Source organism: Anabas testudineus, chromosome 22, assembly GCF_900324465.2.
Source record: "Anabas testudineus chromosome 22, fAnaTes1.2, whole genome shotgun sequence".
Classification (NCBI taxonomy): Eukaryota; Metazoa; Chordata; class Actinopteri; order Anabantiformes; family Anabantidae; genus Anabas; species Anabas testudineus.
Window position 1 is genome coordinate 18050266 of NC_046630.1, and position 21868 is coordinate 18072133.

General features: G+C 38.3%; 1 protein-coding gene across 1 annotated transcript in view; it reads right to left on the reverse strand.

Moving 5' to 3' along the window:
* Positions 1 to 1076: 1076 nt before the first annotated feature.
* LOC113148490 (myosin-9-like) overlaps positions 1077 to 21868 on the reverse strand; it is a 44904-nt gene continuing 24112 nt past the window's right edge. Inside the window, exons 6-25 of the mRNA XM_026340193.1 lie at positions 19599 to 19716; positions 18918 to 19108; positions 18716 to 18800; positions 10853 to 11389; positions 9366 to 9656; positions 7863 to 7961; positions 6811 to 6972; positions 6620 to 6721; positions 6415 to 6473; positions 6183 to 6330; positions 5991 to 6095; positions 5657 to 5809; positions 5249 to 5416; positions 4949 to 5122; positions 4189 to 4278; positions 4015 to 4098; positions 3779 to 3897; positions 3569 to 3677; positions 3138 to 3301; positions 1077 to 2924 (exon numbers count right to left, since the gene is read on the reverse strand). Coding sequence (XP_026195978.1) covers positions 2804 to 2924; positions 3138 to 3301; positions 3569 to 3677; positions 3779 to 3897; positions 4015 to 4098; positions 4189 to 4278; positions 4949 to 5122; positions 5249 to 5416; positions 5657 to 5809; positions 5991 to 6095; positions 6183 to 6330; positions 6415 to 6473; positions 6620 to 6721; positions 6811 to 6972; positions 7863 to 7961; positions 9366 to 9656; positions 10853 to 11389; positions 18716 to 18800; positions 18918 to 19108; positions 19599 to 19716 — 3079 coding nt within the window. The 3' untranslated portion in view covers positions 1077 to 2803. The remainder of the gene's footprint in view (positions 2925 to 3137; positions 3302 to 3568; positions 3678 to 3778; positions 3898 to 4014; positions 4099 to 4188; positions 4279 to 4948; positions 5123 to 5248; positions 5417 to 5656; positions 5810 to 5990; positions 6096 to 6182; positions 6331 to 6414; positions 6474 to 6619; positions 6722 to 6810; positions 6973 to 7862; positions 7962 to 9365; positions 9657 to 10852; positions 11390 to 18715; positions 18801 to 18917; positions 19109 to 19598; positions 19717 to 21868) is intronic.

A 21868-nucleotide genomic window follows, 5' to 3' on the forward strand; every position in this document is an offset into this window, starting at 1 on the left:
GAATCAACATTTTATGGCAAACCCCAGCCCCTAACAAACTATTAGTAATAGTTGGTATTTGGAAAACAGTTTTTCAAAACACTTCTTGTCACATTTCATGAAGTGTGACTTTAATACTTCTGTTGTAACGTGGAACGATGGTGGCTCCTGTTTTTTCAAACATGTCTGTTTTGATGAGCATCTCTGTAGACTTCGTTGTTTGCATTTTATCTATTCGAAGCATTAGACATAGCTTAGTTAGAGATGATGGATTGACTTTGCGTTACAATTATCCAGGCATTGTGAGATCTGACAGCTGATTAAAGATGACTTAGTACAATAATACCGCTGGAATCTGTCGTGACTCTTTTGCCACTTTGCTGCATGAACACGGCCGGTTAGTCACACTCAAATAAAAAGAGTTTATTATATTTTATTTGTTTTTTTTTTTGTGGATGCCTTCTTCCCAACCATCACTGTGCTCTTTTCAGTCAGAAGCTGGAAACCCCCATCTAGTGAGCTTCTGTTTACACTGGTTGTTGGGGGAAACATGGACACTGAGTGAATAACTGAATGTTCTGTTAAAAAGAATTTTCTTTTGCGGTAAAACTCATCACTTGACGGTCTGTTTGCTGGACTTTCTTTAAAAGTCACCAGGAAAAAATCTGCTGGAGCACATGGGTGGTTCACTGTGTGGTTATCAAGTACTGACAAAGCATCTGACTGTTTCTTATGACTCCGTATATAATATTATTTACAGGTTTGGCTATTTCATCTCACACCTATGCAGAGGTTCCTACTTAATTTCTAAATTTTAGCATTGTAACTGTAAGAATACTGAAATTAATTTTGTGCCATTGCCAAGTTTAGAAAAACTGCCTCTTTCAAGTAAACCCAGTCATGAAATGCATGTTTTCAAGGGTTATCAGAGGCAAAACTGTGCTCAAGAAGGGGCAAAGTGCACATGATTGATACATGATGACGACAAAATACAGGACTTTGGGAGAGTGGAAGCTGCTATAAACTCTGATTCATACTACAGATGATAACAGCCATTTAGCGTGATGACACAATAAAAAAAACACACATACACTGTCCAACATTCACAGTGGAGAAGAATTTATTAGCATGTTGTACTAAGGAACTTGTTACCAAGAGAGAGTGAATGTGACAAACTAAAATAAATACCCGATATCAGCAGAACCAGTAGAATGTGAAGTGTAGTTACAAAAATAGTTGAGTGTTTCTTTTTACAGGTCTGTAGACACCATTACTTCCTTTTCTCATTAGAAAAGATCAACCAAAAAATACAATAACATATTCTAGTGACACCAGGTAGCACTCCTATTCCCAACGGCTAAAATATGAATCCCGTTCACTGATATTTTTACTTCTGTATCTAAAACGCAGACACGCCAGCAAATGTAAACATATGAATCTAATTTGCTTTGTGTTTCTAACAGATGCAAAAGACTGAACATATAGAAGGTCTGGGTTCAATTTGATTTCAACTCGATTAGAAGGAGGAAGTCGGTGACTTCTACAAAATAAGAGCTTACAAACTGTTTCTAACTAAATAAAATGTTATGTTTTCCTTTAAAACACATCTTATTTCCAGACAGTAGTTAGACACAAATGTGTGACACTTAAAATATCTAAAATATTGCTGTATTTGAAGTAAACATTGCATTTCATCATACACATTTAACATATTCGCCTGGTTTGAATGAATATGGATAAATTATATTCAACCCAAGATGTACATTTACATTCAGATACTGTATGTGGGATACACAGGAAGTTAAAACAGTGCAGCAGCAAACCCTGAAATACCTGCAACAGAACAACAAATCATTCTCTAAAATTAGTTTTTGCCCCCCACAAGCAATTCCTTTCACAAAATATTCAAAACATTTCAAAAGCATTCAATATAAATAATCTGTGTGAATCAAACAGCTACATTTACATCCAAAGACCCCTCTGCAGTTGTGTCAATATCCTGTAATGTGTCAGTGAGTGTGAGACATGTTCAAATGCTGCAGAGGATGTGTTTCTAACATGGAAAATCCCTCTTTGTGAAAGAACGATCAGCGAAGCTCCTTTACGAACGCTGAATCACGTCCACATTCCAAATGTGAATATACCAAAGTCCACTCAGTGTCTGTCCAGACTTTGCCTGATGTTGACGTATAAACTTCACACTACAAAACGTACTTTCCCCGTCTTTAGCGCTCATTCAAACAGACTTTAGAAATCTCTTGTCCAAGGTACAAAGACATATTACAGTGAAACTACAGTAAAACTGCACCTTAGTTTATGTTGTCTCACAAATTCAGTTTCATTATTGTAAAAAGGTTTCAGTGAGGCTGTGACTCCACCAGGAGCTTCTCTCTACAGTGATTTCTTCAGGGAAGATGTTTCATTTCTTTCTCAGTTAGTATCACATTATATTGTTCTTTTGAGAAAATTTGGCAAATTATCAGGAAATTACAGAAGTGTAAAACACAGTTATTTTACCGTGTGAAGAGACTAGATACTGGATAATGGCAATAATTTACATTTACAACTTTCTTACAGCTTATATGAGCCTGATGAGTGAGTGAGGAGCTGGAATCCAGTGTTACTGGATTCTTTTATTTTGAAAGAACTGATTTCCTCTTGTGCAACTTCCATAGACGTCCTGCGTTATACTGTTTTTAAAATGTCCCGTCAACACGCCCTAACTGTCCTGTCGACGTGAAGATGGAGACAGTTTTTGGCTTAAACAGTGACAGTATACACACACACAAGCATTTTGTTGTGAGACACTGGGGAGTGTGAGGGTTTAGACTTTGGTGACGCTTGTTTGCTGCTGTGGCAGCAGGCGGTTGTCGTCTTCGTCGTCGTCGCTCAGATCCAGCCTCAGGTTATCCAGGGTCTGCCGAATAGTCAGAGTCTGACTACGCCTGTTAGAGAGAGAGAGAGGGTGCTTTAGTGTACAATGAAGATGTGGGAAAAGTTTTAAACCAAAACTGTGCACTGATAAAGGTAAGAGAGGAAGTGTGTGTTTTTCTTTTTTCTAATTGGGTGAACTGGCCGTTCAAATTGTAGACAGGAGAAAGAGATCCTGATTAAGGTCAATCCTCTAAAGATGTGTGTGTGTGTGTGTGTGTACGTACTTTGTCTGCATGTGCTGGTCGAGCAGCTGTCTCTGCAACCGCCCGTTCGTCTCCCTCTCCTCGGCCAGCTCTCTCTGGGTGTGGCGGTACTGCGCCTCCTTCCTGCTCGCCTCCTCCTCTGCCTCGTTCAGCTGGCGCTTCAGAGAGCGGATCCTCTGGGTCATCTGCAGGACCAATCAGAGCTCCGGTTAGTGTGGATAGCTGGAACTGGACGGGCTTTTTAACAGTAACACTTAAGATGTAAAAACGACCTTCTCTGTGAATGAGCTGGTGTCTTTACTCAGGGTGAAAGTTATTCATACAAATCAATCTACTTGATTTAGTGTCTATAAAGTTTATATCTCACTGTCAACACTCAAAGCCACAAAATGTTTTGTAATGCTCCACCGCCCTCCTGTGGGCACTGTGTGTATTTATCGTGTGTGTGTTACCAGGTCTTTCTGTTCCGTAGCTATCCTGTGCTCATCCTCCATCTGATCAGTCAGCTCGTTGATCTTCCTCTCCAGTTTACTGATGGTGTTTGTCAGGACAGCTTTGTTCCTGCACACAGTACAAACATGTTAGAGAACGGCTTGCTTTAAAAGGACAGTCTACACGTTTCAGCTACATTTCACTCACGGTGTGTTTGTTCTGTCACTCACCTCTCCTCTGTCCTCAGAGTGTTCTCCAGCTCTTTGGCTCTGCCCTCCATCCTGGAGACGACGTCGTCCTGAACCCTGGAGCTGTGAAGCTCTTCCACCTCTGCACGCAGCTCACGCAGCTACAGATAGAAAGTTTTTGTTTAGAAATGATGATCACTAGAGAAACTGGATGAAAAAAAAAAAAAAAAAAGGAAACACACACTAAAAATACAGCACACACACATGCTCAGGAATACCTGTCTCTCCATGGCAGCCTTCTCAGTCTCCAGCACTTCGTTCAGATCTTTCTCCTGAATGAGCTTCAGCTGCAGCTGCTCATTCTGACACAGCAGGAAACACAGCAGTGTGTTAACAAACAGCTAAAAGAAAAAGCTCTAATCAGTATGGATGTTCTAAGTATTCACGTTTACCTGTTCGATGGCTCTCTTTTGTTTGGCGGCCCATCTCTGCTCGCTCTCATGTAGCTCCTCCACATCAGTCTCCAGGTCGATCAGCTTCTCCTGAAAGACACAGAGCAAATAAAAAAAAACATCATCATCATCATCATCATCCAGACAACCAAAGTAAACTTAATTTAAACAGCTCCTGGTGTGAGGTCACTCTTCATGATGACAACTGTTTGTCAGTCAGTTTATCGTTTAGAAATTTGACACATTAAGTATCTTTAGAAATAGCAACATGATGAATATGTGGGATTATGGAATTAACACGCTGATTGCTAAACAGGATTTGCATAATTAATACCCCATTAACCCCAAACACTGATGGTTTGCATGACTGATTAATTCAAGTGGACATCTCTGTTGGAATCCTTCATGTCATGTATGTACATGTATACACACTGTGGATCAGCCATAATTATGCTTTTTGGTATTTTTAATTGTAAGTGTAGTAAGGTTGGGTAATATAAGATTACTAGTATTATTATTATAATAACGCTGAACATATGTAGGAGAAATCATTTAAAAAACAAATCTCAGGTCACAAGATTTACCCGTGACCTTCCCAAACGTTTAACTCGCTCCCCCAAAAAAGTCTAATTACTGATTTTGAAATGACACAGCTTCTGCGTGTCAGGTTATGTTAAAGCATGTTACCTGTGTTACTTTACTTTACCTTAGTGTTATTTACACTGCTTGTTTTTGACCCTGTTGATGGATCTCAGATTACCTGAGCCTGTTTGAGCTGTTTGGTCAGATCATCTCTGGCCTGGTTGGATCTGTGCAGCTCCATCTGGAGGTCGTCCACTGTTCTCTCGGCCTGCTTACACTGAAGCTGCAGCCTCTCTCTCAGCTGGATCTCCTCCTCCAGTGTCCGCTCCTTATCAATCAGTTTACCAGAGACCTGAACATGCACAAAAACACGTCTTTAGGCTTCCAGATGTTATTGTATCCACCAAGCTACCAAGATGTCTGAAAATGTGATGCGTGTGTTAAACATATGTAAGTAAGTCTGAACCTGTGAGCATACCTCTCCCTGCAGTCTGCTGACAAGGGCCTGCTGTTTCTGCAGTTCCTGGTCCTTCTCCAGCAGGGACTCCTCCAGCTCGTCCACCCTCATCTTCGTGTCCTCACGCAGCTTCTGCTGCAGGTTCAGCTCCGCTGCAGCCTGTGTGGAGGCCTGAAGGGCTTCAGCCAACTGGAAACACACAGCATGTCCAACATTTATACATTATATACACATTCTAGGTACACATCTAAATATGCTGAATGTGAAATTTACACTGGTGAATGAATACTTACTGTCCTAGTTTAAAGGGATTTTCTTGCTTTTTCTTGTTGTTAATCTTAGCAGTTTATCAGCTCAGCACAAATACCTCAATTGAAATAACTCTTAGAACCCATTTTCTGTTTTTGTCTGTTCTATATGTCTCCGCACCTCTGTTTCCAGTCTGAGGACGGTGCTGCTGAGCTCAGACACCTTCTTGTCTTTGGTGTCTTTCTGGATCTCCAGGTTCTCCACCTGTCTCTCCGCCAGCCACAACTTCTCAGCCAGCTCTTTGGTGTGCTGAGTATGCTTCTCCAGGTTCTCCTGAACACCAAACACACACAGTTCAGAGCCCTGCTTCTTTATACAACATGTGTTTCACGCTGTTTGGACCACTGCACCAAATAATAAAAATGTTCTGTGTTTTTAAATGAGGATGGTGTGATTAAATACTGTGCTCTTCATGATTCATGAATTATAGTTGCCACTGTGTAACGGCGTGTACCTCAGCGTCCTGAATCTTGTTTTTGAGTGACTGCTGGAGGAAGCTGAAGGCATACTCCTGAGTGTTGGCCTCCACCATCATGTCCCGGGCCTCCTTTACTTCGATCTGCACAAGACAAAACAAGAGGCATCATGCAAACCCATGTATGAACAAATACAGTACCATTCTATCAGTTTATCTGTCAGCCTTTACCTCCATTGTTCTGTATCTCTCCATCATGGACTGGCTCTCTCCCTCCATCTCCATCATTTGCTCTCTCATCCGCTTCAACTCATTGGTCAGCTGAGTGTTGGTCCTCAGCAGGTCCTCGTTGTTCACCAGCAGGCCGCGCATCTCAAACCTTCAAGGAGAGTCAGTGGTCAGATTGCAATCAAAGCATCTCCATTTAAGCTGTCAGTGTTTTAGTCCTAACAAACAAACTGACCTGATCTGGTTCCTCTCCTTCTCCATCTCCACGCTCTCTGCCTCCAAGAACTGGTTACGCTGGAGAGAACACACACACAGACACAGACACACACACACACCATGAAACACAATTTTCAGTGGATTGTTATCATTGATAAACGTCATTCTTACAGCACAAGAGTATGTGTCTGAATCCTGAGATCAATTGATGAAGTCTACCGTACCTTCTGACAGACGTCCAGTTGTTTGGTCAGTTCCTCTATGTAGTCTTTTCTACTAGGTCCCCCCAGGGTGGCAGAGCGCATGCTGTAATGGGTGGGGACCACCTGCAGCAACATAAACATGAAAACCTATTATACAATATGAAAGTGATAATAGGCTGTGTGCTATCTGCCTGTGTAGAAAGGAAACGTACAGTGTTGTTGACCTCGGCCCTCCTCTTCAACAGCGTGTCGTAGGCGGAGACTCTGGTGCGGGAGGTCAGGGTGGGTGTAGGTATGCCCACTGGACTGGTGCTGCGGCTGTTGAAGCTGAACAGGTTCATCTCTGAGGTGGCAGGAGACATTCCCCCCTGAGTCTGTGGTTGTGGAGGGATTTATCACCAGAGCATGAACTTAAAATGTGAAGGGTTTATTTAACACTCCAAATGTTTTTAGTGTCAGTTTAATGTTTAATGTAACAGAAGATTTATTTGAGTTGAAATTAATATTTCTAAAAAGAACCAACATAAATAAAAACCAACATAAGCTAAATAATCTAATTACACTGCTGATGTATTTAAGACAAAGGACTGTAATATGTTTCTTACAGTCAATTTCATGTTTACATATTTTTTTTCTTTGTATGGTACATGTGCGCTGACTCCTGAGTCAGTGCTGTAGTGCAGAGATTTCCAATACAGAAGTGTGTTTGTTTTGAATTGTAAATTATTAAAATGCAGTCAAATAAGACAAATGAAGTCTCTCTTTTAGTTGCCCAGTAATTTGCAAATAACTGCAACTGCAAGTTCTGCATTCAAAATTGTAGAAAAAATAAGTACATACGTACTATTGTGAGCTAAATGAACATACATATTGTACATTTCAAAGTAAAAGTCCTCAGTATGCTGTGAAATTTCCCTGTGACTTACATATTAATACATATCACATAGATTGTTGTAATATTGCTATTTCTTATTAAATTAATAAATGCTAAGTACTAGTAGCTTTTCCTTTGGGGGTCAGGCCAAAATGATCACAAATTAGGGGGCTGCAGGATGATTAATAGGATCATTTTATGTTTGATTTTGTTTAAAAATATAAATAAATATAAAAAACTATAATATAAAAGCCAGATAAATGTAGTTTATCAGTTCAGCTGCTTCTGAAATTAAATTTAGTACACTACAAATATAATATGACAAAAAATGAAAAGACCCAAGTGCAGCACTCTACCAAATGTAATTCATTAGTAGAAGCAGAGACAAACCTTGAACTCTGACATTCGGTACATGGGGTTGTAATCCATGGAGACAGCTGTGGAGTAGGGACTGTTGAACACTCTGGAAGGACTGTCAACAACACCCACCTGTAAACAAACACACAGCCCATTAATGACGGTCTACTGTATCTTCAACCAATAAGGAAACACAGAGGGAACACGGAGAGGACAAAAGCCAATTTGTGCTGACAACGAGCTCAGAAGTGCAGATGCATTCATGGATGCTGGTTATCACTTCAACATAAAATAGAAATAAACAGAAGCAGGACAGTAGCAAATACAATTTTGTAAATTTCTAGAGTTATTAAACATGTGCAACTGTCCTGTTAATGTAATGAGGATAATGGACAGAAAAGAATGTTTTACAGTGAAGGTCTTTGACATGACTATCGCAAGAAAAATAAGAAATAGATACATAATTACACTAACAGGACATTTTATACTTTAACATGAGAATGATTTTAGTAGCAGTTGATCACAAATAATTACATGTGGTAAATTGCTGCTGACTTCATTGATTTTTTTTGCAGATGCAAAAGCCTTTAGTGATTAGATTTGATGCCAGGAGATGTTTGTTACAGTATAACCCAGAGTTTCTCAACCATTAATTATTTAGACAAATATTATATTGTTCTGAATGATCAGATTCATTAAATGACTGGAGAAGTTTAAGAAACTCTGCTATAATTCAATGTTGACAGGTCAAGTAACTAGGACGGCCACTAAGAAACCTTAAATCTGTGTTTTGTCCAAGAGATTGCCCGGTTCAATAACTGGAAAAGAAACATTTAGTTATATTAAGCTACATATGACATTTATCACTTATCACAGGATTAGATGATCATGAGAAGTAGATTAAAACAGTTTACATATTATGTGCCAAGCTATGGTTGAGCAAGTTAGGTAACAGTAGTTACTTGCAGATGCAGGACTACACCATTTATTTCTGCTTTTGTTATTTATCATATTTATGTTAAACATTTTGTGCATCTTTTGTAATTAAAAAGTGTAATTTCTAAAATCGTGAATTTAAATACAGAGAACTACATTAAGGATGTAAAATGAATTCTTAAATTAATAGGAAACCATAACAACACCCTAACTGTGGTATCTAAAAACAGAAGAAGGCCAGACAACAATGAGAAACTACAATTTGAAGTACAGTTTATATTCATTACACGGCAAAAAAATTCCATTTTACCAAACAACTTTGGTTTAATATTGAGTCCTAAAAGTGTTCTTTTTTTAAATAACATTGTCTGTGAGATGACTTCAGTCTGTTTCCATGAGCTTCCATGAAATAACAGAATGCAGAACTTTGCAGTGCATTAACACTGTTCCTGTCCAGGAGATGGCACTGTTTAATAACTGCTTAAATATCTCTAGGGTCACAGCTCTTCAGCTCTAAAACAGCATCTGAGTATTATAAAAAAGTCTCTAATCTCTCTAAAAACAAATACACATACACAGTTTATAGTGTGTCACACCCACCCTGTCAGACATTGTGTCCCAGTCCCGTGAGGCTAGGGACTCCAGGGAACCTCGGAAGTGGTTCATCCCCAGCCGGGTGGTTTCCCATCGGGCCAGTCTGGGACCGTTTTCCCCAACCGACCCGCTGCCTCCTTGACCATCTGCATCCCTGCTGCTCAACCCGTTGGTCTTCACCTCGTTGTTGAGGAACAGCTGATATTTGGGGTTCGGGTTGGTCGAAATGACTCTGGGTGTGGAGGGCAAGTCATCTGACGGGCTGTCCGACCTCTTGTTTGAATCAAATTCTGACTCCTGAAAGGTCAGAGGTTGGGAAAAAAGGATTAAATAAACTTGGACTTTAGGTAAAAATACATCTGCTAGATGGGTGGAATAAATGAATTTGCCATCTTCTGGATTCACTGATGATTGTCAGCAGAGTAGTAAATTAATGTATATTATAAAAACAAAAAACTAAATTTTTTGAGGAATTTGCTTTAAGAGCAAGAAGGCAAAAAACATTTTCATACTGAGCTGATAAACTGCTAAGATTACATTTCAATTTCAAATGTATGTATGGAAATAAAGTTACACCAAAGTTCAAGTTAAGCAATTCAGTCCCAGTATTTTTTTAGCTATGGTGGTACCATTAAGTGCTAATTCTTTAAAGGTGCAATAGGTGTATAGTGTATTTTCTGGTGGCAGAAGAATAAAACAAACAAGCAAACAAAAAACAAAAACAAAACAAAAAAATAGCAAATGCATATTCACCAACTATTTGCTCTGTCTGTCTGCTCCTCATACCAGAGAAGGTTCATGCAAGTGAGTCATAAAAAAGAATTCACTTCTGATTCCTTACATAGACTACAAAGGCGTAATGAGCGAGGATGTGCAAGAAATTAACACATTTTTCTGATAAATACATTTTCAATCAATATGGCTACAGCCAATCATATTGCAGCTAAGAAGGAGGAGATATTGTGTTTTACAATGCACTCAAACATTTATGATAAGAAAGTGTAGGAACTGTTGTTGGTTGTTGTTGGTCCCCAATTGGGATTTTGATCTGGGGCTTCACTCAAGATTAAGAGACTTTTTTGTGACTTGCAAAGCTGTTTATTTGTCCAATTTATTGTTTGCACATACCGGTACCCTAAATAATATGACATGAGACACTGAACTCCTGTTTCTCACCAAGCAAAGTGTCAGACAGAAATTCAAGCAAAAAGATTCCTAAAACTCGCAGCACTTTTCATGCAGCAAAATTCAGCACAACCAAATCATAAAGGTTGTTGTTATTTTAGAACGAAGGCAACAAATACAACACATGAAGCTCATTTAAAGCTCATTTTATGTCAGTTTGATTAGTACAATTAAAGGGGATTTGCTTTCAATTCTTGCTGCAGTTTCATGTGATCATGTCATCATGCAGATTGAATACTGCACTTTAATCATGCATCGAGATGTGATTAAAAAGCCTTTGGTTCATCTTCATGCAGAGATTTCCTTACCGATCCCATGCCAGAGTCAGCCACCGATTCTCTACCACAGTCTGTGGTTTGTGCTTTACTCTTTGGTACTGAATCAGTCTTCTCAGTGCTGCCTTCTACTGGACAATCAATTCTGGCAGTGATCTGACTAGTTTTGGTTCCTCTCTCAGTGGACTCAGCCCTGTTCTGATTGCTTTCCCTGAACGGGGGAGTCACAGTGATGCCGGGAACTGAAACATCATCTTGGTCAATGCTTGTCGGTGTAGATGGACTTGACAGGGACTTTGGAGACTCGAAAGCCTCATCAGAAGTAGATTTCAGGACTCGTCCTGCTCCCAAGGAAAGGCCCTGAAGTGAACTGGAAGAAGAGGTTCGATCTGGACCAGAGAATCTACTTATCAGGTCTTTGACGCTGCCAGATCGATGCAGGTTTGTACTGCGGGACAGGCCTGTAGATAGTTTCTTATGACTGGCTCTCATGGCCTGCTCTGCTTCTTCTTCATTGGTGGTCTGTTGACGACTAAGTGGTGTTTGGGAAGAAGAGCACTCGGGTGTTTGCTGAAAGAGGTGAACAAAATAACAGATCCCAACAAAACTGTTAAGATATATTCAACCATGCTGAGTAACGGGATCACAAGCAAGAACAGGTCTTAGGAACTGGTCAGGAACAAGTATCTACTGCTTGTTTTGCTTCAGTGACCAACCTTTAAAAACACAGTAACTATAGCACACACAAAAAATTCATCACTTCAGCACGCTGCCCCGGTAATGACGAGGCCGCCTCAATATATTTAGCTAACGGTAATCACCATTAGGTGCTCATTCCAGATTAGGTTGGGCTGTAGCAGGAAAAGAGGAAGATTGGTATAGTTGTTCTTAAAGAATTTTCACATTAAATATTATAATAATAAACTAATACACTTGTAACTTATATTGTGAATGATTCTGTAAATGCATCATGGTAATAAAATCTAGTCTCCAACTCCTTTGTTGATGTTTGTTTTACTCAGGCTCTCTGATTCCTGCTCTTTACACAGTCTAGATGTTGGTGACTGCAGAAATGCATACATAATGACATGAAGCCCATGTCTGTGTGTGTCAGTGTGTGTGTGTCCTGACATAAATCCCTCTTGAGAAACCACAACATCTGCTCGCTCATGTGAGAAAAACACAACATCCTACTTTCTCACAAAGGAACAAAAGGGATAGATACAGGATGTAGATAAACAAAAAAATACATAGGTAAAAATATAGATGCCATCAGATACCAAAATTCATATTTCTTTAAACTCACTTTCTAAAATAATAGAAAATGCAAAAAAAGTTTTCACTTTATGCCAAAAATCCACTTGAAAAAAATCCAACTTTGATTAACAATTATAACAAGGAGGCCGATGGCAGACAAATGAAGGGACGAGTGTACAGGGGTTTAACTTTTGGGGCTCAAGAGTCCAAAGCATTGCATGGCCTTAATCCAGGGACTTGCCTAGCCATCCCCCCCAGGGATGGTGCGTCAAGGCTCGAGTGGAAGGACTGAGAGGGAGGGAGGGTGGTGGGTCCCCGGGGTGTAGGATCACTACTAATCACCACAGTATTAAAATGTTCACAGGCCTTGTTGGGATTAGCTCTGAGCTGATGGTTTTTAATGTTATCATTTTTGCCCTGTGAGCAGAGGGTGCTCAGTTTGGACACTCCAAGCTTATTGAATGAGGAGAGGCTCACAATGGTTGGTAATTAAACTTTTTAACGTTAAAGCAATTACAACATAATCAAGGTGCAGAAAGGTACATCACAACTACAAGAACTAAGGCTGAGTTTTGGTAGGATGGATATGAGCCTAGATCTCTTAATCTCATCAAGAGGTTTGTCTTGTAACCTTTGAGAGATGTCTGACTTTAGCACAGAGAAAAGTTTCCTTACAAATGAAGCAAATTGAAAAACCACAGAGAAAGACTGGCAGACAGAGCTTCATTCAGGAAAACCATGTCCATGACACAGACACATACATAAAAACACTGGTCTTCAACTCCCATCGGCCTCACTACCCTTCACACATGTAGCGTATAGCTGCACCACATCTGACCTAGATAGGTGGAGCACTGCAAAGCTCCCTGGTAAATACAGTGAATGCCTTATTTATGTTTGGTGCAGAATATTCTCCAGAATAAATGTTCAGTGAATGCAGTGAACATTGTGAACATTGGTAAATGTATTGAGGTTTCCGTTTTCTAGATCTAAACATCAGCAAAGTGCCATAAAATGTGGACATTTTGATATAAAACCTTACATTTATAGTACACTAAAGAAAAAAAAGGCCAACATCAAAATAGAGCCCAAGATATCATGTTTCACATTGTACAACCGGATGTCAAACTTTTGTCAAGCCAAACCCAAGTCGCTTCTTTCAACGGGTACATTAACCCTAATGTGAAGAAACAGTGGACTGATCCTTTACCTGCCACTACCATGGCTCTATTGCCTGAATTTTAAACTGAACAATCTAATTTTGTGTTGGAATTGTTTGTTTGCATGGCTTTCTTTGATAGACAGGCTGGATTACTTAGAGAGCGTCAGCTCATGGCCATCTGCACTCTAGACAATAGGAAACACTATTCCTAACTGACACTAAAATTTGTGTCATCTACATTTAGCCACATGAAGTTCAAACATTATATTTTTGCTACAGGTGTTTATGGCCACCTGACAGCTTCAAGATGATGAAGAAGATAAACTTTTATTATGACAATAAATACCTCCAAGTAAAACAAAAGGAATTTCTTTGCTTTTCCTTTGAAATGTAGACAGAACATGAGCTTTTTCTTTTAAAATAATCAGTTCCTTGACATGAAGAATAGCAGAGCTACACTATAGTAGTTGAAGTCATTTTGCACTAAAATTTGTACGGTAGACAATATCCAAGGCTGTTTCCAGTAATTTTGTTATATCTTAGGTTTCTGGTTGTGACTGAATTCCAAAGTATTACATACTTTTTATTATTATGAAAATATATATTTTCATATATTACTAAAGACATACACAAATGCATGCCAGAAGGTGAGCTAGTTGCAAAAACTATATTTAATGAGTTAAGTGAATTTTCAGCAGTTCATTCATTCAACTAATCATTTCAAATAGACCTCAAGTCACATTTCATGTTTACAAGATGTAAACGGGTCGGGTCGGGTCTGCATTTTTGTTGACTTGATGACTTTTTTTTTTAGTTTGCCTTGATTGTTCTTGGGATCCTTTGTTTCATTTAGTTGTTTCTCTGATGTGCAATGTCACTATTTCAAGTGCAGTGTGAGTCTACAAACTACAGTGAAAGTGAGTTTCACAAACATGACTTTTACCCTCAGTGCTTCCTCAAGCTCACAGCTTTTCTCCTTCACATTTCACTTTCATCCCCTACTAAAATCTCTCACTATGAGTTACAGTATTTGTGGAAAATTGCCTTAACATCAAACTGTGGTAGGTAGTGGTAGGAAACAACATTTTATAAACATACAATAAGAAATCAATTAGTGGCAGCAGTCTTGTGTTGGACACGTACATCTCTCATAGAGAGCAAAACATCGAGCCACGTTTGCCCAGAGGCAATCTGCTTGGCAATATGTTCCAGTGTCGTTGTTGTTATTTCACCCCCCACTCCTCCCCTCCCTATTGCTGTAAATAACAGAGATTAATCAACTGATCGACGCTCTGTCCTAGCCTTAAGGCCTGTCCGTTTTTACACTTAGCCCACATTTATCCCTTATATTTGTTACAATTAAAATCTGCTCAGACTAATCCTGATGTCTCTTCACTTAATGAATAACAAACACCACTAACTGTATTTGAGTAAGCCTCTCAAATATCTATTAATGAATGTTAAATATGGATAATTATAAATAGCACATTGTGAGTACCCATGTAAAATTCTTGTAGAGTTAAAATAATCTAATAATTACTTAGTTCATTTCCAGAAAAAAAAAAAAAAAAAAAAAAAAAATATATATATATATATATATATATATATATTGATAATCATTGTCAAATATTGTAATACTCTCTGATCCTTACATTTTACTTTTTCTGGGTCTTATCTCTTAGTAAACAGCATATTTTTGGGTTGCTGACCTTGAGCTTGAGCTTTACACAATTTTTTAATCTCTTTTAAAGCCAAGTAATAATTTGTCTAATTGGGAAAATAATCAGTAGATTAAGTGATCAGCTGTCAATGTAATGGGAAAATCAAAACAATTAACAAGAATCATCTTTGACCAAATGATTCCACCAATCAAAATGACTTTCTCTATATACACTATAAGCGAAGCCAGTGTATCATAACGCTTCTGTTTATATGCTCAGTACACTGTACAAACCACATTTGTAAATTATGCTTTAAACTTTTCACTTCACATCAGCTAAATCTGTAAAGTGATGCCTGCAAGACAAAGTAGAACATATAAAAACTAGGTGTTGACTTAAAATTCTTGACTCCTGTGGCCTTTCTTAACTACTATACTATACAAACCAAATGAAATTATTATTACAATAATCATCACCTCTCATCCCAGACTGATCTTTAATAAACATATTTTTTGTAATATGTTTTTCCCATGAGCCTGAACTGCTGCAGAGGTTCTGTTTGTTTTCCACCCCAGATGTCCTCAACTCCTGACTAATTGCACCTGTGTCCAACTTTTACATTGTGGAGCTTTAAGTGTTTTTATGAGGTTTGGAGAGAGGTTTGTGTTTTTGATTATTCTAGTGTTAGTTTGTATGAGAGGCGATAGTTTGGTTCATGCAGCTGCTTCTTGTCTTACACTTTCCTACATATGTGGAGCCGTTACCCCTTATCAAGTCTATTTGAATGGCCCTAATCACAACTTGACTTGATTTAGTTACATTCTTTGTGAGATATTATATTTTACAAAGAAATAGTAAAAAAAAAAAAAAAAAAAAAAAAAAAGTAATTTTACAAATATTAGATTTACTTCTAAAGTTTGCATCGATTTGTTGGTTGGTTTATTATTCTTACCCACAAATTAAATGGGCCTCACCTCAGATTTTTTATGCATTCTGAGACTTTGAAGTTGCTTTAACTTAAAAAAATTGTTAATACAGTTCATTTATTTGGGACAAAACAGGCGTCAAATTTTGTATTCATTCAGCAGTGTCCAACAATGACCAAATGCAGGCTGGATCACTGAATCTACGAAAACCTCTTCATTCAACCTAATCTCAATCTATTAGATTTATATCTCATCAAAATGATGTGATGTGATTATACAAATCCTGGCTCATTTTCCAACAGATTAACCAGAACTAATCCGATTTAAAGGTCAGCAAGCCTCTCTTAGGGCAGAGTGGCTGGTCTAGATTGGCAGGACGATGCGTGGGATCGCTGAGTAAAGTTGTCAAGGGTTTGAACCCTTCCCCCTCCATAGAGACCTACAATACTGCAGAGAACAGAAACAGCATGGAGCCATTTGACTCTTGCATTTTGAACAAATTATTTTGGGCATCAGGGTTAAAAACTGCCACAAGCCAAATTCTGATTCTGTCATCTGTAAAATCCACTTTAGTCACACCAAGCTGACCTATTTCCTTTTTAAATCCACTTTACAAGTGACTTCAGCTGTCAGCATATTAAATCAACGAGTAGGTGACAGGTGCACTTCTCAACACAACCAACATCTCTCGCTTTTCAATTTTTTAAAGTTTTGGCCAAATGGCTAAACTATATGACACAGGGAGATGTTGAACTTACAAAAGCTACTTACACTACTACAAAAGTAGTTACTACTTTGTCCCAGGTCATACATAAACCAACAAAATAAATTACCCCAGTATTCACAGGGAAGCACAGGAATGTCGGATTTGGTTTTGTAAACATATCCATTAGATGGACACACGTTTACCAGTAACTACAGTACAGATGGGGGTCACAATTTCTTCCACACAGAAACACAACTGTTACACTGATACGTAGCAATAGTCAATAACTGGTTCAATTTGTTTTTGTATTTTCATCATTCAATGATAGAAAAAGTTTTTAACTACCAGCAAGATACTGAAAAACATAGTTAAACTACTAGCTTAACTTTCCCTTATATAAAATTCACCACTCCTCAACACTGCAAAAAAAATAAATTAAATAATAATAATAATGTTGCAAGGTCGACTACAAAAAATAATTGTAAAATGTAAATATAGAATACAACTTTCCTACTTCCATATTACAATCATAAAAAAAGATTTAAATGACTAACCTAACGTCTACTAAAATCACGTATTTATAACAAAGAGCTGTAAAAAGATGCATGTAGTGTTTGTGCGCAGGAGATGCAGCATGTTGGCAGCCCGCCTGTCTTCTGTTTGTGTTTAAGCTTCACGAGTTAAACTGTGATGACACTTTGACAGGTTTCCTGTTATAATAAGACTCCAAACCAGGTTTCTCCCCTCATCGTTTCCTGTCACAACTGTGTCAGTTTATTATGTGGATTTTTTTTCTAGGGAAAATATGCTAAAAGAGAGAAAGTGTGTGTGTTTGGAAGTTGGCATCTGTGTGTGTGTGTGTGACAGACAGAGCCAGATGAGCAGGCAGATGTTTCCTCTGTCTCTAGTCCGACTGTCGGAGAAAGACTGACAACAGCTGGACCAATGCCAGACACACATGTATCCATGCACGTGCATGTGTGCACACACACCAGCACGCACAAACAATGACACTTATCTATTGCAACAGAATTGCACTAAGACATATGTTTGTTTTTGCATTGTTTGTTATTTTTGTTCAAACCATCAGCTCTTAAAATTTGTTTCTGTTGACCATTCGAGACTTTATATTCCCCTCTGAGCCTCAGATTGGTTCTGACTCCATCAGACTTTCAGTGGCACTTGAAGGTTTGTGAAGCTATTAAGAATTTATTTTATTTCTGCATGGGCACAACCTAAAATTTGATTCAACATTCACTGATGGAAGTCCTACAACTAGACAAAATAAACCCAATTAAACAAATTAGACACTAAATCTGCACTCAATAATCCAGTCTTACCTATTTGTGGATGGCAAAATTATCTAACCATCTAAGATTATGATATCATTTGAAGTGCAAATTAGAGTCAGTCTGTGATCAAACTCTGCATTCCATCATAAAAACCTGACCCCATCTGTGTAATATAGTGGTGGCATTGTCAAGATTTGGGCCTACTTTACTCTGAACCAGAACATTTGCCATTGATAGAGCTGTCTATTATGAGTTGTACAAGGAAATTATTGAGGGAAGTTGACAGTTAATCTAAGAAAGCAAACAAACAACCCTGATTTTGAAGCTGTTGTCTGAGGAGGAATGGGTTAAAATCTCTCCAAGGCGATAAACATTTACCAGACACATTTAGACACAGACACCCAGAAACACACTTACTGAGGGCACAGGCTCAGATACTTTAGCCACATACTAATGTTTAGGATTAGATAATGTTCCACATATAATGTTTGTTTTCTTTGTTTAACTGGATTTGGTTTTTAAATTTAGTTTTTTTAATTATAGTTTAATCTGCTCATGCTTTAAGTCATACATGCGCAAAAATAGAGTAACTATTACAGGGTTCACAAACCTTCCCTTGCCACAGACATGCATTTCCATGGTAATTATTATCTTATTTGTCATTGTAAAATATTAATGAGTGAGTTACCATCATATTTATGAAGTTTCCACAAAATATATAAAAATATATAAAATGACTAATAATAATTAACATTGCTTAAATTTGACTTTTTTGCTACTTTGTACTTGCTATTGATAGCATTAAAAAGGAGGGAAGGAATGTAAAGTGAGGTGAGACAGAAGGTTAGAGGTTGGAAGGATGCTGTGAAGTGAATTTAGAGTCAAACCGTACCATGTTGTTGTCTTGTTCTGTCTCGGTCTTTCCCTGCATGCTGCGGTGGCTAAGTCTGTTAGTGAAAGGTTCCTCTCTTTCTGACCTGGAGAAAAAAACATAGAGTTAAATGTTTAATTTTAAAGACATTAGAGCAGCGAAAGTCAAAGTCAAAACAGGCATTTCTAGCCAGTTTTTTTTTATACATTAAAGTATCAGGTACCTGTGGGATTGTCCAAGATCTTTCTGTGAGAAACAGGTCAGTCTCTGGGTCTCTTCCTGGTACCTTTGCAAGTCTTGGTTCAGAAGTTTAGAGAGGGTACTTAGTGCCTCCTCCTGGAAGACCAGCCTCTCTGACTGGACCAAATGCTCAGTGATGGAAGCCTGAAGCTGCCGATAGTCACACAACTGGAACTGGGTGGAAAAATAAAGGGAGAATATATTTTACTGAAAGACTTTACAATCACTTGGAGGCCAAGCTGATCTGGAGAACACACTAATGCCATTCATTTAGTGAATGCTTCAGTACATTCTAAATCATTGTTTCTTTTTGTGTCTTATCTGCTGCTGTCCTGCCCGAGCAAGCACATTCATCATTCTTGACCTTGGAGGAGGTGACAAAATGTTTGACAAAATACACTGGACTCAATGTACAACATACAGTTTACAAGTTAGGATTTATTTACTGATTAAAAAAAACAGTGATATTATAGCAACAAACAGCTGAAATGAATCCATTACAAAGTTTTGATTCACAAAGAAAAAATAAAGTAAACCTATAATATTATGTATCGCCAAATATCACAGTGTCTGTATACCTTTGGTTGTTTTTGCTTACAGTTCGAGATGATGTCTTTTTTTAACCCTTCATATACAACATCGGTTTCCTGCTGTGGTCACTTACAGTGGACGTCTGAAGGTTGCAGCTTCTCCTCAGCTCGAGTTCTGTTCTCTTCTTCTTCTCTTGAAGGTCAAAGAGCTCAGTGTTCAGCAGCTGCCGACGAACTTTAATCTGAACCAGACTGATGGCACACAAATACAAAAACATTTAGTTTACGGCACACAGCTGAAATGTACAAAATATGCTGGAAAATTATGCTACAGTTAGTAAAAGGACCGAATATTTGTATCTGTTTTCCTTTATTCTCTACTGCTTTTACACAGGCTGATATATAAATATATACTATAAAATAAAATATATACTATATGCACATATTTAATCAGCTAAACAAACAAAAGACAATGTTGTCTACTAATAATGCAAACATGTACTATTCCTCCATGTGTGAGAGAATTAAAGTTTTTATGATCCTTTTTTTTAGCCTGACGTGCTTCTGTTTTTATCTTTGCCTTGAACAAACAACCTGAGCTGCTCTTGGACTCAGTCAAAGGGACAGAACAAACTTTTCTGTTCTCTGTTTGCTTTTAAGCAGCTCAGAGATTTACCTGAGGAAACACTAATGACAGTTACAGAGTCAGTTCACTCGAACGTAAATGAGTGCATCATATTTGATCATTCCATTTTTGTTTTCTTTTTTTTTCCAGCAGTTCTTCTGGGATGAAAAACAATGGTGGTCTTTCCTTCATCTCTGGTTTTAAACAATAAGCTCTCAGGTCTCCTGATATTGTCAAGGCGCCTCACTTTCTGTCACGTCAGTCTTGAACCAGCAACTTTCTCACATCAAACACTCCTGACTGACCTGAGGGCTCCTATCATCCTGTTTCAAGTGAGCCAGGTCCCAGAACAAACACACTGGTGTTTTCATAAATACACAAACCGCTGAACAGCTGACTGATTAATGTTCCATCTCTAAAGTCAACAGCAGCCAAATGTTTAAAACCACACTCAGCTTCACCACTGCAGGTCAAGTCTGCTGGAACTGTAGACACTGCAGGACTTACACAGCACCGTGCAGTGCCTGCATCTGTAGAAGTCGCTGTACTTGTTGTAATAGCAGCACCATCTTTAGTAGTAAATTAGTCTGCACAGCTGTGTCATAGTAATAGTACTGTAAACGTTAAGGGCAGTAGTATCGGTAAGATCATTAGTAAAAGTGTGTTATAAATATACAAAAGCAATATTTGTGGTAACTAATTGAAGCAGAAGTGTAACACTGGCAGTCCAAATGTTGTACTAGTACTTGTACTTATCATAGTCATAGCCTACCAGTACTAGTAATGCCACTACTAGACAGCAGTGTAATAGTATGGAGAATAATACTCTGTAACAACAACTGTATTACTAGCATACAACATTAATACCATATGCAGGACCAATATGAATGAACAGGAGCAGGAGTACAGTGCAGTAGGAGTCATGGTAGCAGAAGCAAGAGTAGTACTATTTTTACTTTGCTGTGCTGTTAATAGTTGCAACAGTAATGGTACTGCTTATACATTTAGTCAAGCTCGTTCTACTAGTTACACATTTAGAATAGCATATATAGCAGTACAGTAGTAATGCCAAATGCAACAGCAATAGTGGTTGTACTAATAACACAATAACTGTGGTGATAGTATACAGTATAAACACACTAATTGTATATACTGCCTAAATGAAGGCCTAAGTAATACTGATATAGAGTGTACACAGTCTGAGTGTAATGATGCCTCTGGCCGCTGGGAGGCACTAACCCTCTGTCATAGAGTGTGGGAACAGCAGGTTATAAAAGGCTCACAAGTGTTTTATTTGTGAGGAAGAAGAAGAAGCTCATCTGAGAGGAGCCTTTGATGAAGTGACTGAAGATGTCACATCAATATGTAGAAAAAAGACAAATTAGCAGAAACAAATACAAATATATCAACATTGCGTTAATGAGATTTTCAATAAGGACCACTGACTCATCTGAACTTCATCAGTTCTGCTGGTGAGGGTTGATGAGCATCAAAGTAATGCAGGACTAACTGAACACCAAGTTCAGGATGGCTTGTATTTAAAAGAAATAAAATATTGTGCTATAGCCAAGTTGTAATATAGCTCAGTCTGACTTGGCTTGACTTAAATTAAATTTGGTGCCTGGACCTGTTTTCGAACACGTTTATCTCTCAGGTTTGAACACTCGGATTTTTTGCATTTTGATCAGAATCTGATTTTGAATTGTACATTCTCCTCCATATTTCCCACTTTACTGTAAATGAGGAACTTTTTATGGATCATTTTCAAAGTCGACTTGT